This window comes from Balaenoptera ricei, chromosome 16 (genome assembly GCF_028023285.1).
Source record: "Balaenoptera ricei isolate mBalRic1 chromosome 16, mBalRic1.hap2, whole genome shotgun sequence".
Lineage (NCBI taxonomy): Eukaryota > Metazoa > Chordata > Mammalia > Artiodactyla > Balaenopteridae > Balaenoptera > Balaenoptera ricei.
Genome location: NC_082654.1, coordinates 47,835,371 through 47,862,378, shown reverse-complemented (window position 1 = coordinate 47,862,378; position 27,008 = coordinate 47,835,371). Strand labels below are relative to the sequence as shown.

The 27,008-nt window shown below is 56.2% G+C and overlaps 1 protein-coding gene across 1 annotated transcript; it reads right to left on the bottom strand.

The window, feature by feature from the left end:
- Nucleotides 1-358: 358 nt before the first annotated feature.
- OGDHL (oxoglutarate dehydrogenase L) lies at nt 359-27,008 on the bottom strand. The gene is made up of 24 exons (XM_059899291.1): nt 26,972-27,008; nt 24,656-24,728; nt 23,242-23,446; nt 21,293-21,463; nt 17,538-17,640; nt 16,993-17,108; nt 16,688-16,842; nt 15,823-15,969; nt 14,001-14,091; nt 11,363-11,542; nt 11,090-11,218; nt 10,022-10,201; nt 9,594-9,746; nt 8,920-9,022; nt 8,252-8,380; nt 7,039-7,189; nt 5,854-5,981; nt 4,722-4,900; nt 3,229-3,300; nt 2,991-3,116; nt 2,813-2,885; nt 1,282-1,445; nt 944-1,098; nt 359-482 (listed from the first exon to the last, which is right to left on the bottom strand). The coding sequence occupies exons 3-24, from the start codon at nt 23,443-23,445 to the stop codon at nt 359-361; spliced, it is 3,033 nt and encodes a 1,010-aa protein (XP_059755274.1). The 5' UTR covers nt 23,446; nt 24,656-24,728; nt 26,972-27,008.

Genomic DNA, 27,008 nt, shown 5'->3' with positions numbered 1-27,008 from the left:
AAGAGACCAGAGACACGGGCTCCTGGGTGGCTGGCTGTCTGCAGAGGCATGAACAACACAGACAGAGAAGCCACACAAACACTCCAGAGAGACCCGGGAGGCTGGGGAAACACTCTACAACTACAGCCCATCTATCAGACCCCTCTGGCTTTCTCAGCCCTAAGAGATTCTGAAATAAACACAAAGGCCCAAGGTGGCATAATACCGAAGCCAGCGGTACCTACTCTTTGGCCTCAATCACTGCATGGGTATGTTTTATCTTGGGGCCCCTGACAGTCCCTCTCCTGGGCAGAAGAGCCAGCCAGCCCCTCATGTCCCCGGTGTCCTCAACAACCCCACAGCAAGACCCAGGCAGGCTCTAAAATGTCTTGCCCTCAAAGGCCTGGAGATTGAAGGCAGTATCCAGAAACTTCTTCAGAGACACCAGGTGAGTGTTCCTGTTTCCTGTGGCTGGTGCAGCTGCTGGGTCTCGGCCAACATACCTGGGGGAGGAGAGTCAAGCTAAGGGGAGGGCTGAGTCTGGCCCTGCTGCTACCCCAGGACTGCACCGGGCCTAATCCAGCTGCAGAAACCAAGAGCCTGAGGTTCTAAGGGGCCAAGTCACTGGCCTAAGATCAAAGGTAGGAGATTTGAGGCATGCAGGAGGTTCTCTAGTTCAGTTCTGGCTGCAGAACAAACACAAAGGTTTCCCCTCCATAAGGCCGTATTAGAGAGGATCCCTGATGGGGAAGCTGATCTGTCACTGACAGTCACAGAGCCAGCAAGGACTATGGGGCCCAACTCCTCAGTTTCCAATGCAGCCCAGAGAAGGGCAGTGGCCAGTGCTGGGTCACACAGCAAATGGGGTAGGCAGAGCCAGGATGGGGCCTCAAGCCCCCAGAGCCTCAGGCCTGGCAGACGTGCGGGGTAAATGGCAGGCAACCCCTTGCACCCAGCCTTGTACCATATGGGCCGCGCTCGGCCCAGGATGGTCATGAAGCGCGGGCTGATATAGTCGTAGTAGCCCATGTTCTTGTGCTCCTCCTGGCACCACACCAGCTCTGCGCCTGGGTACTTCTCTGCCTCTCGCTTGATCAGGTCAAAGGGGAATGGAGAGATCTGGGACAGACAGGGAGAAAGAAGGGAATAGCTAGGGGGAGGGGGGCACGCGCACGGCCAGGCCCCCAGGAGAGCAGCCACCGCTTCCCTCACTGGCCCCAGCCCTGGCACGCTGCCCAGAGCCAGGAGGCTGGCGATATGACCTTGCTCGTCACTCTGAGCAGTTGAGGGGCTCGGGCACACCTGCTCCAGGCGTGTGATGGCCACGTGCTGGTCCAGGCCCTGGCTGCTCCGCTCCTTCACCAGGTCATAGTACACCTTTCCCGTGCAGAAGATGAGCCGCCGCACCTGCCCGGGGGCCTGCGCCGCAGCCCCGTCCTCAGGAATCACCCTCTGGAAGCTGGTCCCTGGGGACCAACAGGGCATGGCAGGGGCGTCTGCTCCCAGAGGGGCCAGAGCAGCTTGGGAATCAGGTCCACATCCCTGGCACCTCCAGGCTCTCCCTGGCCACTAAGACAAGCCCCAGATTTAGATCTGTGGCTGCAATAGGAACCTCTTGAGCCAAACAATGGAGCAGCGGACAGAGGACACTCTGAGACGTCACAGGGACAGGGGTGGAGACAGCGGCTGGAGCCAAGGGCAGAGCCTTGGGAGCATCAACAATAAGGTGATGGGGCGGTGGGGGGAGGGTTGGGGATGATGGGGAGAGCTCCTGAAGGGGACAGAGGTGATGCCACATCCCCGTCTGACAGCGTCACTGTCCCAAACCTGCTCCCCATCCAGCCATGCCTACCTCCCAGGCACACTCAATCCACCCAGTCACCAAGCTGGAAGGCGAACCTTGCACAGTCCTCCCTCTCTCAGCCCCAGAGCCCAGCCTCCATCCCCAAGTGCCATCCATTTTTCCTTCCTGAGCTCATGCCACGTGCCAGCCGCCAAACTAAAAGTACTACAAAAACCTCTGAGGAAGGTACTGTAGAGTCCCTGCAACCCAGATGAGGACACTGAGGCAGAGACGGTCACTGGCTGCCAGGGCCCACCAGTACTAGGCACTCAGCCCAGGCGGTCCAGCCCAATGCCAGAGCTCTGCCCTGCTGGCTCAGCCACCAGCCACATCTGAGGGGATGCCCACACACACACGTGAAGAACAAGCACCTGTCCATGCCACTGAGGTCCTCCTGGCCAGCCCCTGCCCCTCCGCCTACAACCCAGGACCATTTTCCCAGACAGCTCTGCTCTGCCAAGCCTCAGGGCCCCACACCTGCTCCTCCCTGATCCTCCACTGGGTCACGTCTCAATTCCAAAACCTGGTCCTTCGGGTGCTTTATCTGACCTCTGACTCCCAGCTAAATGAGGCTGAGAGCTCTTGGAGGGGGCGCTGGCTCACCAGGGCCAGAAATGTCTGTCTGGCTCATGAGAGAAAACAACGGATGAGTGACTGATACTCAGTGTCCCATGAACTAGCAGACCTCTACCAGGCGTCCTGCCTCTAAGCTCTTCCGGCGCAGCCAGGCCGGCCCTGCTGGGAGGCTGCGGGGCCCCAGTGCACTCCTCTGGCCCTGGTGCTCTGCGTTAAGTGACACAAGTGGGTTCAGCCATCTGGCCGCTGCACCAACCTCCCAACCCAGCTGCTGGTGGGGATCGTGCCAGAAGCTGCTGCAGGGCCAACAGAGCCACAGACAGAGGCAAGAACGGAAGAGTCCCGGGAGCAGAGGCCACACATGGGCCACCAGGCCCCCCATCAGCCGCCTCCCCAACACGCCCAGGCACATACCAGATACCATTTGGTCAAAGCTGGACTTGGCCTCTGGGTGCCTCAGCAGAGATTTGGGTGTGAAGATGATCAGCTGGAAGGGAAACACGTGCCCGGCTGCCAGCCGCCCCTGCTTGGCCAGGGTGCCCTGCACTTGGCCCCTGTACGGTCACGGTGACGAACAGGGCGGGTGGCTCACCGGCTTGCGGAAGGGCAGCAGGATCTGGCGGCGCAGCACGTGGAAGTAGCTGGCCGGCGTGGAGCAGTTGACCACTATCCAGTTGCAGTCGTAGAGCTGCCTCACCTCGAAGTCCTGGGTGAACGCCTGGAGGGGCAGGGCGCAGCTGGGAGGTGGCCTGCCTGTGGCATCCACACCCTGGCCTTGCTGGGCACAGCAGCGTGCAGTCCTGTCCTGGGGGAGGGCGGGCAACACTCACCGGGTAGGCGTCCGAGTCGTCATTGCTCATTTGCAGGAACCTCTCGGGCCTGGCTGAGGAGTGCTCCGGGCCCTGGAAGCAAATGCCAGATGGCCCAGGCTGGCCGGAGTTTGGGGGGGATTGGGGATCTGTCACACAGGACGGGGACCCTGGGCTTGGGGGAGAGACTAAAGGGCTTCTTGGAGGAGATGCCCTCACTCTGGAGTCTCAACCACAGGAAAGCGCCAGGAATGTGGGACAAGAGTAGGGAGGTACCCTCAGATGAGGGTCCGGCCAGAGCCACCATGTGTGAACATGTGGGGCAGAAGGAAAAAGCAAAAAGGCCAAGATGCTCTTCTCTAGAACGTTCTGACCTACAGCAGTGACTGTTTACTATGTGCCCATGGTGTGCCAGACATAGCTCTACGGACCCCACACAGATTATTCTCTCATCTTGTGAAAGCAGCCCTGTGATGGAGATGAAGAAGGCCAGGGACAAAGAGATTAAGAAACAACCTCAAGGTCACTCAGCCAGAAAGGGACAGATTCAAACCCAGGTCTGACTGCTACACCTACCCTTGCCCACGTGGCTGCTCTGCTCCATAAGAGCAGCAAGAACCCCCGCACTGCCCTCCAAGCTGGCTCTTCGTGGGACGGGGTGACCTGCTCCTCCCGTAGTGGGGATGCCCCAAGGACCCATGGCCACAGGCACCAGCCAGGCCAGCCCAACCCTCCGCAACCAGCCTGACTCAAGCTCCACCCAGTGAGATGCCAGCCACCCTTACAGCTGGAAGACCATGGGCAGTCACAGGCCTTCTCCCTCGCACATGAAACGGGAACAGAACTGACTGCCTGGTCCAGCTGTGAGGATGCCACAGGATTATACATGGCGTGTAAAGTGCACGGCACAGGGAGACCTGACTCTGAGCAGTACTGATCAATCCCTGACCGCATGAGCAGTCCAAGCTGAGCGGGTCCTTGTGGCCATCCACTGCAGCCAGCACAGCCCTGCCCACGCTCCACCTGGTCAGGCTACACACCCACCAGGGTGGCATCTCCTGATGCTCTGCTCCTCCCTTCCCTGAGGGCCTGCACATCCTCCTTCTCCCCCACATGTGGTTCCCCCGACAACATAGGTTCAAATTCCAGCTACTAGCTGTGTGACCTTAGGCAAGCTACTCCACCTCTCTGTGCCCCAGTTTCCTCATCTGGAAAGTGGGAACAGGTCCCACCTCCTTAAGTTGTTGTAAGGACTGGAGGAGTTAACACGCAGAGAAGGTTTTAAACAGAGCCCGGCACAAAGCAGGCACTCAGGCATGTCCGTTCCATCTACTGCTAGAACAGTAGTGTCGCCAACTTCAGCAGCGGTGACACAGACCCACGCAGGCCCCACCCTGCAGACCCATGTGGTTCCGGGGGACTGGGAGGCACATACCCGCCCTCAACTCTGCAAGTGGCCAAGGGTCTAGCCGCCCTCTCCCAGGCCGGCCAGGGCCCGCCCCCACGGCCCTCACCATGCCCTCCATGCCGTGGGGCAGCAGCAGCACGACGCCATTGTGCCGAACCCACTTGGCCTGGCCCGTGCTGATGAACTGGTCGATGATGCACTGGGCCGTGTTGTGGAAGTCACCAAACTGCGCCTCCCAGAGGACCAGGGCGTTGGGGCTGGCCATGGCGTAGCCCAGCTCGAAGCCTAAACGGGAGACGCCGAGGCAGAGCCTACCACATGCGGTCCCCAAGTGGTGGTGGCTCCGGCCAGACCCAGCCCTTCCTCCCACGTGCCGCCTGCCCCGCCCGTCCCTCCCAGCAGGACAGAAGCGCCCGGGGACTCCTTGGCGCCCAAAGGCCAGGATCTCCCTTCCTGGCCGCCGACAACACACCCAGAGATGCCACTCTCAGCCCTGACCTCAAGTACAGCCAGCTTCAGCCTTATGTAGGCCAGGAGTCAACTCCAAAGACACCCTGGGGAGGCGGCAGGGCCCATCTGCCAAGGGGCCCCCCAAATATGGCGGGTCTGCTGAGGGGAATGGGTAGGAACAGCCCCAGAGGCAGCTCCCCAGAAGCGGTGTCCAGTCTCGGGGGGTTCCCGCTTCTGGGAGGAAGCGGGGAGGGAGGAAGCAGGCCAGCTAAAGGTCAAGCCAAGGGAGAGTGCAGGGGGGCAGTCTGGGGAGACCAGAGTCTAGGGAGGGGCCTCGAGACGGGGCTGCTGGGTGTGGTGGCACAGAGGGCAAGACAGAGGTCAGGAACGTGGAGGTGGCCAGGCCAGGCTCAGGGCCGGTCAGTGGCAGCAGCACTCAGTGGACTCGATGGGGTTTTCTGTCTGGGCCCACTGTTGCCCAGGGACAGGCTCTGGTATCCAGAGCTCCCACCCAGGCCAGAGTGCCCCCCCACCATCTGGGCTCTCTGAGGGGCCAGATGGGACAGGACCTCATCTCTGATGTGGCCTCAGGTGGGGGCAGCCCAACCACTGTCCCTCAGGGCTGTCCGAGGACTCAGGTCCACCCAGGGGCCTCTGAGCCTCTTCGGCCCCTCCCAGCCCCAGACCACGGTCAAAACAACAAAAACAGACACCCTGAGGTGCAAGACCCTCTCTGGTCCCCAAGCATCTCAGGGCCCGCCCGTCCTGCAGGCAGAGTTCTGACCCACCCAGAACTCCGTACTCCGAGAGGGAGCTGTTGCACACAGTGTAGGGGGCCTGGTCAGGCCAGAGGTGGTTCATGGGGACGCACGTCCTCCGGTCAACTTCCTGGTCATGGAGAACGTGGTGCCGGTGACTGCAGAGACACAGATCAGGAAGGGATGGGAGGCGGGCAGACTGAGCAGGACACCAGGCAAAGTCCCACAGGATGGCGACACCAAGAAGGCCGTGGAAAGCCAGAGCGATCTGGTCCCTCCTCCGGGCAGCCTCCCCTCCCACTGGTGCCCTCACACATGCCCTGGGGGTCTTGGAGCACAGGCATGAGAGTCTCAGCTTCTCACCTAAGGAGGGATCCGATGAGACCTGCCTTGCCGACCTCCCAAATGCTGGGTGGAGCCTGAGACCCTAGGAGGCCACACCCCAGGGGCACCATCTCCCTGCCCATCCTGCCAGCCCCTTTACCACCTTCACCTGCCCTGTCCAGGTTTACAGGAGGCAGGAATTCCTGTGCATAAGGGGGGCCCCCCTGGCCAAACCCCAAGCCTTGTGAGGACTGACATGCAACTCAGGGTGCAGTGGAGTGGCCCTCTGTACCCTGGTTGGAGCAGGGCCAGCAGTGATGAGGGAGTGGGATGTGGGAAAGATGGCCTGTCGAATACTGGAAGCCACACCTCCAGGACTCACTAACATAGCAGAGACAGAGTTGAGATCCCAAACATCTGGGGTCCCAAACAGAGGAAACATAATGAGGACAACCGGCAAGTGTAAAGTCCCTCATCTGGACTCAAAACCCAACTGCGAACAATCAAGATGGTGGCGGGGAGCTGGCTTGACAGTAGTTCACAGAAGAGAAACAAAGGATCTTGAGGACCATAGATAACCACAAGGCCTGACATCAACCAACAGCTTGGGCCAAGCAGTCAGCTCTGCACGCTGGCCCCGTGGGGACAGAGAGGAGGCCTAGCAGCCCTCAGACAGCTTGGCCCAAGGGTGGGGGCTAGCGTGCTGATGGAGTTACCTGAGAACACCTCCTTGGCTTCCCAGACAAGGTCTAGGAAGAGAAGGAAGGGCCACTCCACTCCAGAGGCCCTGGGCCGACTGTGAGAGAACCCCAGCACAGCTGAGCTCTCAGCTCCCCCCAGGCACAAGGCTAATGCCCATAGGGCCTAGGGCCCAGAGCCCCCCACCCTCACCTGAATGTGCCCCTCTCCACGTCCTGCCCACTGAGCCGCACATGGATGCCTTCCTTGAGCAGGGAGCCAAAGGCCATGTACTCTGCCAGCGCCCAGTCCACTGTCCTCTTCCTGGTCATGTCCGCACGGCCCCGCAGGATGCGAGAGAGGCCTGCGGGAGGGGAGGGCCAGCCTGAGGGCCACAGGGGCTTGGCCACCCCATCTGGGACAGCCGTAGTCCCTGGGACCTGGGCCGGGTGTGTATACACTCCGTGTACACCCCTCCCACCGAGCAGGGCCCCGGCAGAACGCAGGAGGCCCCTCCTCCAGCATCACCACTCCAGCCAACACACCGGGCCGGCCTGAGCCTGCATCCCCACCAGCCTCCCTCCCTGCAGGAAGGAGCAGGCACCATTAGGCGAGCATCCGCCACATGCATACGCTGCATTCGTTGATTCAGGGACATTTCTCACAAGCCCACGGGAGAGGTACCAACTTCTCCCACCCCTAGATGAGAAGACAGGCTCAGAAGAAGGAAGTCATTTACTCACGATCACATAGCTATGAAGGTGCTTGGATCTGAGCCCAGGCACCCGGCCCAGGCTGGGCTCCCATCAGCCCTACACCCACACAGACCCCGTGTGACTGCACAGAGCCGGTGCCCCAAGACACCTGGGCCTCCACGCACATGTGGAGGAATCCTCTTGAAACGCCCACAGGCTGCTCAGAGGGTGCACAGGGGCCCCACTACCATCGCGGGGGCCCTCCAGGCTGCCTGAGCAGAGGCCACGATGGCCACCATCGTGGCCAAGAGGCGCAGCCAGTGACCACCTACTAGCCCAGGGTCGCCCTCTGTCATCCACCCAGCCCAGCACTCTTGCCGCCCAACTTTCTAGGCCCAACCGCCCCCTCCATGGGAAGCCCTTCTTTCCCTGCTCTCCTTCTGCCTGATGCAGGGATGCCCCCGGCAAAGGCACTGGGAAAACACAAGATGCCCCACAGAAGCCTGGTCACCAGCACCCAGCTGGGAGCGTGGTACCCACATCTGCTCACCCTGAGAGGAGCTGTTAACACAGGCACCTCATGGGGCACAAAGGAGGCACTGAGGGCTCCGCTGATCTACCCAAGACCAAGTCAAGATGAGGGCCAGGCCTCCCTGACTCCTGATGCCATCTCCCTTGGGGCACGACGTCTGGGACAGTGGCCCATGCTGGAGCCTGCAGAGCAACCTCACCCGTGTGGATCTGAAAGTCCTCCAGGGGCACAGAGCTGGCCACTTCACCAATGTGGGTCAGCATGTCCTCTGGAATACCCGTGGCTGGGCATGTCATGCTCTTGGGCTCCCCGTCCACAGTGAAGAAGCCTGAGAGGGCAGAGGCTCTGTGACTTGTGTGTGGCAGTGGGGCCTCAGCTCCCCTGGCCAGGCTGTCTCCCCAGGACTCAGGGGCCCACCTCTCCCTTAACCCCAGTGGCACTCAAACCCTGAGCCCATCCTGGGGAACTGGGACAGCTGACAGCACCCACCCAACATCCTCCCCTCCGGCGCCTGCGAGGCCCCTCCCTGGACCCAGGGTCACAGCCATCTAGCTCCGCCCCAGAGAGGCCCGCTGAGCACCCCTCCCCCAGGGCCCACTCCTCTTTGCCGTCCACCCTCCCTGACCCACAGCCCTTTCCCGGAAGCAGCTCATCACGTGTGTCCTGAGGGCGACGCTATCTCCCTCTACTCCCGCCTACCCCACCTGCAGGAATCAGCCCCACACAGCCTCAGGGGTCTCAGGGACAAAGCCCGCAGCCTCTGGGCTGGGCAGCAACTGCCCTCATTCAGGATCGCTCCAGTCCTGGTCCCAGTGCCAGAGCCCAGGGCCCAGGCAAATCACTCTCAGCCACACGCTGCTCACTCACCAGGCCACGGGGAGTCCAGCCAGTGCTTTATATGCAGGATCTTTTTATCCTTGGACCTGCCAAACGCCTCCTCACAGATCCGGTCATATTTGGCGATTTCTTCCTGAAATCAGGGTGAAGGCCTGGATTGAGGCAGCGATGCCCTGGGCAGCCAGAGGCTGAGTCAACCCAGACTCAATAAACCCTGGTCCCTCTCACCACATTATAGAGGAACTGTCTGCCCACTGGCCCACAGGGACCTTAAGGCCAGAGATAAAAGTCCCAGAGTGCAGGGGAATCCTGGAAAGAGTTCAGGTGATTCCACTCAGCAAGGGACTTCGGGGAATGCAGGAAAGACTCATAGTCCTTGCCCTGAGAGCTCCCTGAAGGCGGGACGACAAGCACATCCACAGATAACTACAGGGACAAACCCGGCTCAGGGCTACCTCCTACAGGAAGCCTTCCTGGACTCTGGCCGGAGGACGGGCTTCCATGCATTGCAGCATTCACTGCATCCCACAGGCTGTACATGTCTTTGGTCCTCTGCCCCCTTGATACCTGGGGGCTACTGGGGACAAGGACCATACTGGCTACTTCTATAAATCGCCAGTGCCCAGCACTGGGCTGGTGACATCAGCAACTGCCTCAGGGTCTCAGCTCCAGCAAGGCTGATCCCAGGCACTGACGGGGCCCACCTCGAATTCCTGCAGGGTCACTGCGCCCTCGGCGATGAGCTTGTCTGCATACTTCTTCAGCACAGGCACCTGCCTGTGGATCTGCTTGTACATGAGCGGCTGCGTGAACATGGGCTCGTCCATCTCATTATGGCCACGCCGGCGGTAACAGACCTGCAGGGACAGAGGGTGGGTCCCCGCGCCCAGGCGGTGTGGCTGGCACAATCACTGCACAGCTGGGGCACACCTGGCAGGCCACATCCCGTGAGGCCTCACCAGCCCCCACTACGACCCATCGCCAAACGCCCCACCCCCAGGCCTCCGCAGAGATGGTGCTCAGCGGTTCTAAACCTGCCGCTCAGCCCCGACTACCAAAGATGTTGCAGACCCGGCGCACGTGCCACGGCAGGGACAGTCCGAGCACCTCCACCTCAGTCCCCCAGACCTACCAGGTCCACCACGACGTCTTTATTGAAGGTGTTCCTCCACTCGGCCGCCACACTGCACACATATATCACGGCCTCTGGGTCGTCTGCATTCACATGGAAGATGGGCGCGTTGACCACACGGGCCACGTCGGTGGGGTATGGTGAGGAGCGGGCCATCCTGGGGTCCGTGGTGAAGCCGATCTGCAGAAGCAGGAGGCACTGAGAGCTAGACAGCAGCCGCCGCCTGGGAGACCAGAGGGCCAGGGGGCCAGGGGAGGGGCGCCTTTGCCTCGAGGTCCATCGGGTGTGCTCAGGAGGTGCAGGGGACATGACGGGGTAACAGTGGATGACCTCGAAATCAGACATAGCTGCGGGTCCCACGGGGACGGCAGTAACACCAGGGGAATTGTGCCTGCTCTTTCTCCTGCAGTCATTTTTACACAGTGGGAGTGGGGAGAGCAAGTTGGGGTAAAACCCAGTCTCACCAGTTACTAACTGTACAATCTTGGGCCAGGTACTTAATTCCCAAAGCCTGTTTCCTCATCGATTAAAAGGGCTCATTAAATTCCTACCTCACAGGGTTATACTGTGAAGGTTAAATGACTTAATATGCGAATAAGGTAGTCAACCCAGGGCTTTACAGGCTCAGAAGAAGAGCTGTTATTAACCACAGCTACCTTTTTTAAAAGCAAAGGCTGTGAGAGTTGTGTTCTAAGACTGCCTGGGTCACATGGAGCTCAAGGCAGCTTCCAGTTACATGTCCAGCCTCGGTGCTAGGTGCTGGTTATACCCATCTTCTTCTGTCCTTACTGCTTTCTCACATATATAATATGGGGGGAGGGGGCTGCGGAGGGAAGGACAGAGAGACACAGAGACAGAGACAGACACAGACAGATGTATACACCTCCCAGTTCCACAGACCAGGAAACCGAGGCTGAGAGATCAGGCATCTTGCCTGAAGTCACACTCTGGTAAGTAGCAGAGCAGGGGGGTTAAACCCAGAACCGCCTCACTCCTCCCCTCAAAGTGCTGTCTGGATTTAGGGATGGATGACACTGACAGGGCCCAGCACACAGCCCAGGCCCTCACCTGGTTGTTGACGACGACGTGCACGGTACCGTTGGTGGTGTAAGAGGGCAGGTCACTCAGGTGGAAGGTCTCATAGACCACACCCTGGCCAGCGAAGGCGGCGTCCCCATGGACCAGGACGGACATGACCTGCAGGACAGGATATAAGCCAGGAGGGGCCCCCATGCCCCAGCCCATGCAGCCCAGCCCTGCTCCTGGACTTCAGAGATTCAGAGCCTACCCCTCGGAGCTCACCCCTCAGAACCCAGGACCTCAGGGCCCAGGCAAGCTCACCTTCTTGCCCTGAGCATCCCCGCGGTAGAACTGCTCTGCCTTCGTCTTCCCCTGCACCACGGGGTCCACAGCTTCCAGGTGGGAGGGGTTGGCCACGAGCGACAGAGTGATGTTCCTGTTTGTGACTCGGTTGATCCTCTCGTGGTACATGCCGAGGTGATATTTGACATCTCCAGAGCCCTGAAGGTTGAGGTGGCCTGTGATGAACCTCCCCCCAACCCCATCCCAGACATGCAAGCTTACAGTGGCGCTGGGACACTCCCTGGATTCTGCTCCCTGGGAAGGCTGTTTTGTCCCTGACTCACACCTGCATCCTTCCCCCAAACCCAGCACAATGCCCTTCTTGCCCTCCAGGCTGGCCTAAGAAAGGGAGGCAGGTTCCCTGGGCCTTGGCTCCCTTATCAGAGCCCCTCCACATTATCAACAACCATGCTCTCCACATTAATGATGGCAGAGTGGGGAAGGGGTAAGGCACCCGTAGGAAGGGGCCAGCCAGCAGCAGTGAAGGCACAGAAATGAAGGGCGGCTCTTAAGTGGCATTGAGACCACGGGCTAGGCCTCTGGGCACACACTGGAGCAGGACCCGTACCTAACTCCTTACACCAAAGTAACCAAAAATGTACACGCAACAGACAAAGCCATAGTATCAGGCGAAAACATGACATACTTTATGATCTTGGAGTAGGGAATGTCTTCCTAAACAATGTACAAACCTCAGAAGCCATAAAGGATAAGACAGCTAAAATCTAATATATTTGCCATGGGGGAAGAAGATCCATGCACAGTATTAGGGGAAAAAAATCAAGCTGGGAAAATATTTATCAGACAAATGCAGGCAAAGGGCTAACTCCTTCAATACATAAGGCACTTTTACAAATCAGTGAGATAAAGCCCAAAAAACCCATAGAAAAATGAGTAAAAGCCAGGAAAAGGAATTTACAGAAAAAGGCACCCATGACTTAAACATGTGAAAAGACGCTCAAATTCGAAACAGAGAAATATGTTCAAATGCAGTGACTTTTGGACCTATCACATTGGCAAAGATGGAAAGGTTGGACAGAGTAAGGCCTGGGACCCTCGCATACAGCGTGTGGGCTCGCTGCTGTCTGCAAGCTCTTTGGAGGGCAATTCAGTCCTACCTCCTCAGCTCCAGCCACTGCATTTCTCGGACACCATCTAAAACTGCACGCACACATGTGTGCAAAGACACTCATTCCACCACCTAATGCTCATCAACGGGAGACAGCAGAAACCGGAGGGGCACTCGAAGCTCGGGGAGCTCTGTGTGCAGCTCTGAAACAGTGACAGCTCATTAAGTGAAAACAGCAAGGTGGCCAGCGGCATCATGAGCTGCTCCCCTGGCTTTTTACAAATAAAGCTGTACTGGACACATATGTGTGTTTGCACTGCATGGAACATTTCTGGAAGTACACACTTTAACACAAAAACTGACCACAGCAGAGCCTATGGGGAGCACGAAAGGGGTCTCAGAAGGGAAACACTCTCATTGTGTAATCTTTTCTTCAAACGATGCTCACATTTCTTTTTCTATTAAAAAAAAGTAAATTTGTTTAAAGTGTCCTTTGGCCAGGTTTTACAGTTTACTCACATGTCGTCTCTGATTCCTCACAACCATTCTGGGGGCAGGAACTTTTATCCCCATTTTACAGAAGAGCAAACTGAGGCTCAGAAAGATGAAGGTGCTTGAGCAAAATGAACATGATGGCGGGAAGATTCTGGATTGGGAGCCAGCAGATGTGGATTCTAGTCCTGCTCTGGCCTAATGTGCTAGATGATTTTGGAGCAGTCATTTAATGTGGTTCATTTTAACAAACCATGCACCTGTGCTGAGCCCTGGGGCTTGGGGAATGAGGTCCCTGCCATCACCCTGCTACCAGCCTGGAAGGGAAAACAGACACACACACACACACACACACACACACACACACGCACGTACGCGCGATGGAGAAGGCCAGAGTAGAGACGGATCTGCTGGGAAAGGAGGCACAGAGGAGGGACAGACAGGATTGCTGCCTGGAGGACCAGGAAAGTCACTAGAAGGGAAGACGGGCAGGGCTGGGAAACAGGCAGAGAGCAGAAGAGAGGAAGGCCATCTGGCTGAGGGCCCAGCATGGGCAGAGGCGTGGGGTGTGAGGCATACATGACACGTATACGTGCCAGGAAGGGGGTGAGGGCAGAAGAATGTTCTCTCTGCTCATCGGTGGGCACAGGAAACCGTCCTGACCTCCCAACGCTGTGCTGGTCAAACAAGTGAGTGAGGCAGCCCTTCAGGGCAGGTAGACAGGACCCTGGGCACAGAGGTATGGCCACATGAGCTGAACTGAATAACTTCAGGCACTTCCCTGCACACCTCTCTGGGCCTCAGTCCCCCTAGCTGGAAAGAGGGAGGTTAGCCCAGATTACCTGAGGGCTCTCCCAGCTGTTGGAGATCATAGCACTTGGCTCCAAAACACCTTAGGGGCCTCACACAGACACCCCCAGCCTCTCTCCCACTCTTCTGCATGTCCGTCCACCTCAAGGTCTGTCTGAGCCTGCAAGCTCCTGGCCCAGGCCCTCTCCAGTCCACCTCCCAAATACCCAGCTCTCCAGAGGCTCTGGGGCCTGGCCTGGCACCCACCTCATCCGCCGCCTCCAGCTTGGGGTCAAACTGGCAGAAGATCTGCTCCAGGTCCTTGCGGATGACGTTGGCCAGCACATTCAGCCTGCCCCTGGAGCCAGAGGGGGCAGGGCTCTTACCATGCTCCCTGCCCACCTGGGACCTATCAGAATTAGCATCGGGGCTGGAAGGCCCCGCCCTCTCATCCCGCCTCAATCTACAAGACGTGTGAGTGGATCCAGCTGGACGGCCCCCCTGGGCAGGCAGGCATCCCCCCCTACAACTCAGACTCAGGAGGCCCTCGCGAGCAGGGAGCCACCCAGCCTCATGGCAGGGTGTCTACTCACCCCTCTCCCCAACCAAAAGCTGAGCCCAACCCAGCACCTTGACCCCAAGCTGCTAACGAATCACAGCTGCTCACACATGGCTCCCCACCCCAGCCCAGTGATACGGAAGTGATAAGCATAGGGAAGAGGGGACTGGACTGCCCCTAAGATCAGGAGTCACCAGAGGACCTGTCCAGAGGAGCTGAGTGAGGACTGAGGGGTGGGGGGAGGAAAGCAGCCAGGCCCAGGGATTCTCCAGTCCAGCCTGAACTTCCCATCGGGGGCAATCTATTCAGGGGTGGGCACCAGCCTGATGGGGGCACAGGACATGACTCCAAACCCGCTCCCCATACACTACCAGCGGACGCCAGCCCCAGGCCTGCTCACACCCTGACCTCCAGCCCCACACGGCCCAGTGACAGAAGGGCAGCGCTCTTCCAGCGGGCCCCTCTCCTGCTCTGTGGCGGCAGGGCTGTGGGACCACAGGAGCCCTATGAACAATCCTCAGCCCCTCTGGGCAAAGACTCCGGCCTCAAAGGCCCCTCCCCAAATACGGAGGCCTGGCCGAGGGCAGCCCTTGCTCCGGAGCCCTCCTCAGTCCAGGAGCCTGCCCAGCACCACCACCCAGTCCCAGAGCTGCCTGACGGCCCAGCACCATCCTCTCCCACGGTTCTACTGAAGCCACATGTGCCCATGCCTCCTCAGACCACAGGGCCAGCTCTGCACGACCCTCTGACCAGACACCAGGCATTTCTGGGACCCCCAGAGCGCGGAGCCTGTGTGGCAAAGTTCGGGCTCCCAGGAGGCCAGCCCACAGGGTGGGGACCCTCCTCACACTGCATCCTGATGCCCCTGGTGCTGATGCAGTCCGGGGCTGGCCCACCTGTGAGCAGCTGGAAACAGGCACAGGAAATGAAGGGGCTTTGCCCCCCAGACTGCTCAGCACGTCCTCTTCCAGCCCATTCAGCAGGACCCGTGGCCACCTTGGCTGTACTCCTCATTAGCCCACAGGCTCCACCTCAGAGGTAACTGCCCAGTGGCCAGACCAGCCTTCCAAGTCTTTATCAAGGTCACAGGGAAATGTGTGGCCAGCTCGCAGCCGGGGAAAGAGACCCTCGGCTCACCTCCAGAGACCTCCCACCAGGGGATGCGAACCTGAGGCCACCTGCCCAGGCTCTGCCCTCACTTCCCTGGGATGTGCCCCTCCGCATCTCCTTGTCCACAGGAACCTCAAGTAGCATGATATACCCCTCTTCTGTAACCTCAATACTCCTGGGGACAACAGCAACATGGTGAGAGAGAAACTGAGTTTACGAGAGCCTGGTTCCATGTGGCTTTGGCCACGTGCTTTCTGTGATGGCCCAGGGCCCAGGGCCTCTGATAACTTTCTAGACCACTTTGCCTCTATCCCCAGGTCCCACCAACACCCCTGCTCTGATTTTCAAAGCCTATCCACCTCAGCTTGCTGGGCCTGAAGGAGAATGCACAAAGCTGAGGCAGGGAGGAGAAGGGCCCACCTGTGTGGCATCCCCAGGATGACATTCTCGATCCCCATCTCGCTGGATTTGTCGATGATGGTCTTGAGGGCAGGAATCATGACCTCACAGCCCTCCAGGCCAAACCGCTTCTCCGAGGACCACTTCCGGGCCAGGAAGTCTTCAAACCTGCTTGGGGAGAGATGGGGAAGGATGGAGAGGCTGGGCTCCTGGGGGCTGTTCATGAGGGCTCGGAGCAGGATGCCAGGACACAGGAAGCTGCCAAGTCACCTCCCTCTGCACAGTCCAGGACCTGGCACAGACACCATGATGCTCCTACCAGCAAGGCGCATAGGTCGGGGCGGGGAGGCTGAGGGTCCTCCCACCATAAGCAGACCTCTGGCTCCATCCATTCCCAGTTACCACCCTCTCCTCCCCTTCCAGTCACACTGCTCCAACTAGCCATTCCCCTGCTCCCAGCCCACTGCCCTCCGGCACACACATGCCCTGGGGCTCTCTCATCATGCCCCAAAGATGCCTCACGGCTCAACTCAAATTCCAGCCCACACGTCACTGCTCAGGGAGCCACTTTACTCCTAGCAGCTGGGCCAGGGGCTCCCCCAGGCCCCCGCAGCCCTGGGCAGACCCAGCTTCAGAGAAGTTCAGGGGCAGAGCCAGGCAGTGCCCCACCTGCAGGAAGGTGCTGCTACACTCACTCCACACAGGGACATCTTTCTGCCACTTCCACCCTCGTTCGGTGTCATGTTCTCCTGGAGCACCATCCAGCCCTGCCTTCCCTTACCAGGCACCCTCCTAGTTTCTTAGCCAGGGCCTGGGACGTTTCATACAGCCCTGGAGCAGGCCCCCCAGCCACTCAGGCTGCCCGGGGTGGTGCTGGGAGCCTGACCTCATAGAGCGCACCAGCCGGGCCAGCAGGGTCCGCTTCTCCTCGCTGGAGAACTGCATCACGCCAGGCGTCTCGAACTTCTGCCGGATCCACTGACACTGCTCCACGTCATTGATGAACATGAACTCCAGACCGATGTGCTGGCAGTATGTGTTCTGGGGGAAAGGGGAGCACTCCACGAGGAACCAAGAAGAAGACCGACCGCCTTGGGATCTGGAACAGAAAAGGCAGCGCCCTCCCTCCCTCCCTCTATCGCACGCCACAGAGCTTCATCAGCTGTGCCCGACACACCTGCCTGTGCTCACCTCCAGGCGCCGAATGATCTCCCGCAGAGAAAGGGTGTTTTCAGAGCCTCCAATAAAGGTAGTTGTCGGCAGCTGGAACTCCTTATCCAGGTCAGCCTCCCGCAGGTCGTAGAAGGCTAGGAGGCACACACGGCAGAGCCCCGGCAGCAGAGAGGAGAGAGGGAGGTCAGGCCCAGGTGGGGCCCAGCTGTATCCCCAGACCTCCCAACAGTGCCCCCAGGACCCTCCCGCCATGTCCAGCCTAAAGCTCAAAGGCCCTCTGTCTGCAGGGCACAGGGCATGAGTCAGAGCCTAGCTTGCCGCCATAAGGGTGGGCCTGGACAGGTGTCTCAAGCTTGCTGAGCGTGGCACACCAGCTAGGGAAGATGAGGAGACCTCCCTTGCAGGGACACCATGCATAGCTGGGCAAGGGTCAGAAGAAAGCCTCCCAGGCTGCTTGCTGAAACCCAAGACCCAGAGGCACTGTAGGCTCAGAGCCCCTCACTGGGCACAGGCACCGGCTGGCTCTGGCGTCGCCAGGGCAACAGGAAAGGGTACCGACTCACCCAATTTATCAATGGTGGTGATTAAGTCTGAGGGCACAAAGGAGTCCAGGTCTGCATCCAGAATGCCCAGGGGGTCCAGTTGGGCCACATGGTGGCCACGGATCTGGAGAAGGAGAAAGGGTCGGGGCGGAGCTGGAACGCAGCTGGACAGACCCTCACCAAGACTGAGATTCTGGGCCCTGGCCCCTCAAATCCCCCTTCAGAATTTCAAGTTTCCACATATCTCCAGCACCCAGCCACTGAATAGTTGCCTAGGAGGCCCCACCATAGCCACTAAGGTGGCAGGAGCTCAACTCTGTTTAAAAGCACAATATGCAGCTTTCAAAAACAGGAAAGAATGCATACACAAAAGTGGTTACTACGGTACTATTAGTAATTGCAAAATTCTAAAAACTTCCCAAATGTCCATCAACAGGAGACTGGCAAATGGATATGGGAAGTCCACACAGGGGATACTACAGAGCTGCTAAAAGGAATGAGGAAAATTCCTAACTGCTACTATGAGGTCATCTCCACAAACTATTATTAAGCAAAAAAGCAAATTACAGAAAAGTGTGTGTGGTAAACTACCCATTATCTAAGAAAGGGAAGAGAAAAGTAAACACATGCATTTGCATATATTTGTATATATTTGCATGTCTACAAATAAATATATGCATTAGAACAATATACAGTAAAATAAGAAAACTATAAAATAAGGAAAATTATTACCTACGGGGAAAGGACAAAATAGGGCAGAGCAGCAGGGCTAGAAGCTAGACTTTTAAGAATATATCTTGCATTGACCATTTGCCTTTGGAATCTTATAAATATTTTATACCACTATAAAACAAAATTAAGTTTTAAAAATTGAAAGTAAGACAAAACAAATGAATTAGTGCATCCATTTGGTGGCATAACTACATAGAGAGGAACTATTCCAACTGACTAACAGAATATTCCCCAAAGACAAACAGAACTGCAGGAATAAAAAGATCATAAATTCATTTATAGTACCAATCAGCAGTGGTAGTACTAGAATTGTATTCTCAGACTGTCATGTGTGGATTGTGGGAAAATCAAGTAAGTCATTGTATTGCTGTCTTTGAGAATCTCTATTTTTGGTATCTTTAAAAGGAGATGGTGACATAAGACTGATGAGGTCAAGGACAAACACTAAGTCCTATATTTGATGTATATAGAAGCATCAGTATAAACCCATTAAGTATGGTATCTCTAAAAAAATACATATTTCCTGGCTCTAACCATCAAAAGAACCCAGAAGTCATGACCAAACCAATAGCAGTAAATACTCCCTCACTCCCTGGAGAACTGGCTGGACAGAAATGTGCGAGATGAGCTCAAAGCATCTTGTCCTACCAGATAGCAAAGGGGTACTCAAACACTACTGGGGCTGGGAATAAGGACATATTTTGAGCAACAAAAAGGATAATATCTATAGCAGACTGAAACTCATTAAATATGTTTAAATTCATGCATTCATATCACACTATGAAAAAGAAGAAAAACCTTTATTGGCTGTCTTTGGAGGATGCTAGGAAACCATGTCATAATTTTGAAAATCCATCAACAAAAGGAAAAATCAAGCACTGATCCTGCCCTCCCTATACAATTTGTACCTCAGGATAAACAGAGCTGACAAAGGGAAGGTTCTCACAATAGAAGTATTTCAGGTAATAAACAAAGAAAGAAAGAATTAGAATATCACCACTTTTACCACTCCCAATGACTTAATGTGTCCAGGAAATAATTATCCTTAGCTGCTAACTGATGAAGTGCCCATCACCACCAGGAAGCTGATTTTGCAACAACAGAAAAAATCAAATCTATGTTGGATCAAGCATTTAGATCTAACTACCAATTTACAGAAATTACATGGGACAAAGGGACAGATGAAGTGACACCATGAGGATGCAATCAGCAAAATCCAGACTCGAGAAAATGCTATAGGACAAACAACCTGGTTTCTTATACACACACACACACACACACACACACACAAACACACACACACACACACAAAGCAAGAAACACAAAAAGAAATCGAGAGGAACCCGCAGAGTACAAGAGACTGAAAAGCCATGTCAACATATCACAACCTGTGGCTTTATTTGGATCCTGATTCAAACAAGCAGTAAAAAGAAATCCTAGGACAAACAGGCAAACATGAATACCAACTGGGTATTTGATGACATTAAGGATTATTACTATTTTTAGGTGTGATAATACTATCATGGTATATTTGAATATTTTTAAAGGAGGCTTTACCTCTGGAAATACATGCTGAAACGTTCAATGAATGAAATGATATGAAGTCTGGGATTTGCTTCAAAATAATCAGTGGCCTATGGGTGGAGCCAGAGGTGGGTAAGATGAATCAAGACTGGCCCTGTATTGATGGGGGTTCACTACATAATTCTTCTACCTATTATATGCTTGAAAACATGCATAAGAAGCAGCCTGGGGTTTTTTTCAGTACTATGTACAGATGAGTCAAACCAGAGCTCAGCCTCCAAGTGACCTGTGAGGGGCTACAGCCCACCCAGTAGGTGCTCAGTACCAGGCAGATTTTTATCATGCAAGTACGGAGTAACATTCCTGAATCCAGAGACCATCCTGCTGGAAGGACCCTAGTGCTTTGGTCTTGGCCAGTGAAAGAACAAAGAGCTGCTGCAGAGCTGGGATTGTATATAGAAGATAAGGCCCAGGCCGTACTGTGAATGCTACCCTGTATTTCATACAGAGTTTTATGTTCCTTGTCCTTTTTCAAAGTCAACGGTCAGATCACTTTCTGCCTCTTTCAGCCAGCCAAGAAAAACATAATTACAATCACTGCTGTTTACCCACAGGTGGCCCACGATCCGTGGGTCCTGAGGCCAGTGAGGGAGCCCAGTCCTGTGCACCTTTCCTCTTCCGCCCCAGCACAGCTGGGCGGGCAGCTGCCATCCCACACAGAGTGCGTCATTCAGAGGCAAGGCGCCATTTCCATTTGCTAAGGCCTCCCTCTCCCCAGAGTTCCTGCAGCGGCTTGCTGCACCCTCCCACGGAGTCTCTGCCAAGGACCCCAGGATGCCCCTACCCTTCCTTCTGCATGTCTTCAAGACAAGTTTCTCTTATGAAATACCTCCTGCCACGGATTCCCAGACAGATCCCAAATGATTACATTTTTATGGAGTGAACACCCAGAACAGCCCTCCAATTAGTCCTGTTCGGTCAAGACCAAGAATAGGAAACGTCATCAGGACTCTTTGACATAGCAAGGGCCCAGCCTGGGAACCCAGCAGAGGGGAGCCTAAGTCTCCAGGACAGAGCAGCTGATGGGGGAGAGCTGCTTAATGAACTATTCATTCATTCCACAAACACTAATTAAGCACCTGCTGGACATCAGCCCCTGTCCTCTTGGAATGCTCAGTCAAGAGGAGAAAACAGACATTAACAAGGGGCAATCTACTCACCTTTCATTCAACACTCACTGAAACTGATCACTAAGTACTTCTCCAGGTTCTGGGGCAGAGTGGTGTGGGAGACAGATAACACTCCATGAGAAAGACCACAAAGAAACCACTTCACACAAAAAATACAGGGGGTGGTAAGTGATGTGAATGGTAATGTGAGTAAAGAGCAGGAGGAGGGGCCAGAGCCACCAAGAGAGGACTTGGAGAACAGCTCTCTGAACTGACGCTGGAGCTGAGCTAGTCTTCTTGCCATCAGCACCTGGCCACACCCCAGGAGCCTGTACCCTCCCAGCCGCTCACCTGGTAGGCCCGGATCAGGGACTGCACAGCCAGGTGGTCCTCCACCAGCTTACTGGTCTTGGTCCGGCTCAACACTGCCGGCCTGCTCTCAGGGACAACAGAAAGGGGCCGGGGCTGAGCCGGGCCATAAGAGGCTTCCTCACTGGCTTTCTGGAAGAAGCTGTCCCAGGACTGGGCAGGGGCAGAAGCAAGAAAACAGCCAGGTTAGGGCCTGGGATTAGTGGGGGGTGGCCCAGGCTGGGGCCCTAGGGCACATCAGTCTTCCTTCATCACCAGAGCTCTCAGGGCCCTCCCAGGACTCTGCCGACAATACCCTTCTCAATCAGCCCAGAGCCCCCACCCAAATTCTGGATCTCTCCAGCACCCAGCTTGGTAGTGGGTGGGGGAGGTTATAAGCTGTGATCAAGGGGCTTTAGGTATGAAACGGGCTTCTATCCATAGGCGAAACATGCCCTCACACACTGTGGGTTGGAGGCAGCCCTGTGGAGGGTAAGGGCAGGCAGGCCCTCAACATTTCCAATGTATGTATCTTTTGAACCAGCAATTCCACTGCCAGGAATTTATTCTATAGATGTACTTGGAGAGGTGTGCCTACATGTACAAGGATGTTCCCTGCAGGACAGTTTATAAAAATGACAACGTAAAAACAATCTAAGCAGTGATCAATAGGAAACTGGTTAAATAAATGATGGTAAATTTAGATTCTGGAAAATTATGTAGTCTTTTTTTAAAAAGATGCATTTATTATTGTGGATGTGGAATATTGCCAAGATATGTTGTAAAGTGAACACAGCAGAAGAGGATGTATGCTTTGCTACTATTCGTGCAGAAACAAAAAGCAGATGGGCACATGCACCAGCACCTCCATGTTCTAGCAGAACACATACAAAAGTGCTTTCCTCTATGCCCCTCATACAGTACTGGTGGGAGAATAAGGTGGTAAAAGCCCTGTGGAAAGCAATTTGGCAACACCCATCAAAATTATGTACACAGATGCCCTCTAACCCAACAATTCCACTTTGGGGAATTTATCCCACAGTTAGCTGCACACGTGCAAGAGGATGAATGTACAAGATGATGCAGTACAGCACCGGTCATGACAGCCAGAGACTGGAAATGAGCCAGATGCCTGTCCCTGGGGATGGATGTGGAACATCCATCCAAACAGTGGAATACTATACAGCTGGGAAAAAGAAAAATGAGGCTCTTGAGGTACTGACATGGAAAATCTTGGAGATGTATGCTGAGTGAAAAAAGCCTGGGGCAAAACAGTGGATGTTACATGTTACTTTTTCTGTAAAGGGGGAGAATCCAGAGTTATGTTTGCAATAAGTTTATCTGAATGGATACAGAAGAAATTAAAAATAGACTGGGGAACAGACAGGTAGGAGCTGAGCAGATAGAGGATGGAATGGGAGGAAGGCTTTTCACTGTAGAACTTAATACTTTTTGTTTTTGGATCATGTGAACATATTACTTTCCTCTGAGGCATGTGAGTGAAGGAGAGAGAGCAGCTATGCTTTTCACTTTTGCCCTGGCATCTGATTTTGATTTTTTTTTTTTTACCATCAGTAGGTACTTATTTTATCAGCTTAGTATATATGTAAACACTTATGCTCCTAACTATATAACAAGAGGCCATCTGGAGACGGCACTGCATGACAAAGGGGGCAGGGACAGGTCTCAGACCAGGTGTGACTGAGCAGGGCATTATCAGGGCTTCTCAAGCCAGACCACTACCCACTGGCTGGTCCAGCAACAGGATAGCAATGGACTCTCCTCACCCAATATGAGAACCAAGCTCTTTCACAAAGATGATGGAAGACCTGAGAGACAAAGAAACCTGCCCGGGGTCACACAGCAGGCAAGTTGCTTCTCCCCAAGCCCCTCTCCACGGCCCAGCCCCAGGACCTTCTCTCCTACACAGAGGGCAGGGTTGGGGTGCCAACCTTGTGGACACTCTGGGGGTTTTCCAACCAGGCGAAGTACATCTCCTCCATGTAACTGGAGCCGCCTCCAACTTTGCTGTTTGGGAAGGTGGCCGGTGGCCCAGACGACCTGCTGTACCAGCTGAACCTTTGGACGCCATGCGTGGCCAGGAGCCTCGAGGCCTGTGCCCCAAGCCGGGATGGCAGCAGCCTCAGCTGACTCATTCTGGACACAGGCAACGAGGGAGAGACATAAACCACAGGGCTGGGATGGACGGAGGCTCTGGCAGCCACTCATCCACTCATATGGCATTTGCTGGGCCTACTGGGCAGGTGGCCCTGGGCTAGGCAGTGACGAGACAGAGGTGAGAGGGACAGTCAGCCAGGCCACCTGAACACCCCGGAACTCAGGCAGCGGAGTCCTCCAGGGACTGGGTGCTCCATGCCCGGTCAGGAAAAGGCCGGAAGGGGTCTGGCTGAGCTGCACTATCTCGAGGCCCATGGCACTGCTGGGTCTCTAGTCATTGTGACCAAAAGGGACCAGTGACTTTCCCTGACTGCAGTATAGGCCCAGCATGTCCTCCCAGGCCAGAAGGCCAATGACACGGGCCTCAATGGCCCCACTTCACATCGGGGACGACTGAGGCTCAGAGAAGGGAAGGGCACTGGGGGACAGTGGAGGGCAGACCAGAGGCAGGCGCCTTGCCCAGCCAAGCTCCCAGCTGCAGCTGCCCTCTTTGGCTCCCATACCCTGCCCAGAGCTTACACTCAGGACAGCTAACAGCTCAGGGGGTACATACAGGCTAGAAGCCCACTCAGGATGGAGAGGAAAAAGAACCTGGAGCTCATCTCACCCCCGCAATCTCACCTGCTCTTTCCCAGGGAAAATACCCGAACAGTGGGCTTTCAGGAGTCCGTGTGTACATATGGGGAGGTGGGGGGGGAGGGGCTTCCTCCTCCCCCCAGAAGACAGAGGTTCTCGGATAAGAGGCTCCTCTTAGAACCTCTGTTCCTCTACATCACCCCCCAACACAGCTGTAAGCAGAGCCCCCTCCTCTTCCCCAGCATTGCCTGGACACAGACAGCTCCCCCTGAATACTTGCTAACGCCCTTCTGCCCAGAGAATCCCAGCCTGTGAGTAGGGTGCAGCACCAGGCCCACCCCACCAGGGGCCATGCAGGCAGGAGGGCCTGCTTCCCCCCGCATAACTCAGTCCCAGAAAGTGTGCCTTTCGGCCTGGGCCTGGGCCTGGCCCTGAGTCAATGCTCCTGGGGCCAGATATGCCCAGCTCACAGGGCACATGCCCCGCCCCAGCTCAAACAAGTCACCGGAACCAGCTGGCTGGACCTTCTATTCTACAAAGGGTCAAGGCCCCAAGGCAGGGCAAGGCACAGCCCTCCTAGCCCACCTGCTCCCTCTTTCCCTCCAGACTTACATGAGGCAAAGAGCAGGGAGGCGGTCTCCTTGAGCGAGGGACAGTGGGCTCCTCAGGGCAACCAGCAGGAAGTCTGAACAGAGGAAAATTAAAAAGCAAAAATATATTACACTGCAGGGAGGAAGGAGGTGGGTTCAGCTGGAACCTGAGCCTCAAGTGCCCCAAGCTTCCTTTCCACGTGCTCAGCTGCATGTCCCACCAGCCAGTGACACCAGGCCCTACTGAGGGCTGCTAGGGGCTGGCTCTTCCTGGAGTGGCACCTCTCCAGGTGCTGGGTGGGGACTCAAGGTCTGAGTTCTGGGGTCAGAGGGCCTGGATCCCAACCCCTGCTCTCCCTCTGATGGTCCCTGAGACCTGGGCAAATACAGGGTTGCTGCCCCCCCCCCCACCCCAGATGGCCATAGAGCCCAGGAGATACTGGCCTGGAATGTCAGAAGAATCTAAACAACCCAATGGAGAGACTCTAACATCCCCATCCTAAGGCAAAGAAAACCAGACACCAAGATCATCCATTGAGGGAATAAAAATAAGAGCACAATTAGTCAGCACTGATTCAGGGGCAGGCACTGTGCTCATCTAACCCTCTCAACAATCTCAAGAGGTGGGCACTTGGATTAGCACCATTTTACAAATAGGGAAACTGAGGCACAGAGAGGCTAAGCTGGTGAGTGGTAGGGCTCTGTGGTTCCAGAGCCTGTGCCCTCCTCACTGCAGAGTCATGATGTAAACACAGATTTCTCTTAATGCCAATGCTCCTTCCAACGGCTGCAGCCAGAGCTGCTCTCTCTGCTGGCACCCACCCCTGCAGGGGAATGGAATGGCTCGGGGGGTAGTGACAAGCCTGGCTGTGTCCAGCCTGGCCTGGTGCAGGAACACTGTGTTTCAGAAACACTGAATAATCTGGGCAGCCGCTGGACACTGCTGTGGCCTTCACCCAGCCTGACAGAAGGACAGCCAGCCAGCCCCCCCTGCCCCAATCCCAGCAGGGCCTGAGGACTCAGGAGCCCTAGAGGGCTGGGGACAGAGTCAACCTTAGTATCTGGAGCCAAAGCCCAAGCCTGCCCTGCCAGGTCCTGCCTACACAGGTGAAAGGGAAGAGTTAGGGCCAGGCACCGTGCACACCCACTGACCAGCCCAGCCCCCAGTGGACTAACAGGCAGGTTGCTCTGGGCAGCTCTTAGTGGTCTCCTCTCTGGAGATAAAGTCAGTACCATCCCCACCGCCACCCTCAGAAGCATAACAACGACAGACATCCCTGGCCACTAAGTCTCCCACACGCAAGGCCCTATCTGGGCTGCTCTGCAATACGCCCACTGTAGAGATCCCAAGACCTTGAAGCTGGGCAGCAGCAGAGCCTGGACTCGTGCTCCTGCAGGCCTACCATGGCCCCAAGTTCTGGGAACTGGGTGGGCTTTTCTCAGGAATAAACCCCACCTCTAGTTTACTGAACCCAAGAGGCGGCCACGGAAGCAGACTCTGAGGTAGGAAGCAGGGTAGGGAGGGGGTGTGCTTATTTCCTTGGCAGAGATGGAGGGCCTGAGCTAAAGGTCAGAGGTGGGAAAAGCACAAAGGTAAAAGGGGCCTGTTCCAATATGCTACAGGATATATGGGCAGGGGACGCAGGGATGGGTTAGGGCCCATGGTGGAGGGGCATCATGGCACCCTGCTGGGACCTCAGGGTCACCCCATCCCCCCACATTTCCCTGAGGGAAGGAGAAGCACTTCCCAGGCTGGCTGCCACCTCAGGTCAGTCTTGCCTCCCTCAGGGCCTCAGTCTCCCCATCTGTGAGCGGAAACCGCGGTTAAAACCGTCTATAAAGGCCCTGCCCCCTGCCTCCACTACGAGATCCTGAGACTTCGAAGCTGCCTGCCTGTCCCACCAAGCACATAACGCTAGACCATCCCCATCCCCAGCGCTGCTCTCCGCAGCCAGGGCTCCTAGCGAAGGCGAAGAGCAGCAGGCCCCTCCTCAGGCCACGAAAGGCGTGGACAGTCTGTAGTCTTTGGGTTGGAGAACTCAAGCTGATGCCTGAAACCCCACCGTTAAAAGCTTCGCTCCCTTACGCAAAACACTTCACAAGAACTGCACTCGCAGGGTCGGATGCGCACGAAGGGCTGGGGGTCCTTGGGGACGCCTCGGCCAAACAAAGGCGGAGCCAAGGTCACGCTCACTTCCCCTCCCACCTCCCGGGCCCGGCTTAGGGCTGCAGGCTGCGGCGCCCCGGGACCCAGGAGACTGGAGCAGAAGGGCCTCCCGCGACACAGCGGGAGAGGAGGAGGCGCAGGGACCCGGAAGGGAGGGGCCGCCGCGCTCACCAGGCCAGTGGGGGTCGGCGCGGCAGCGAGGTCCAGA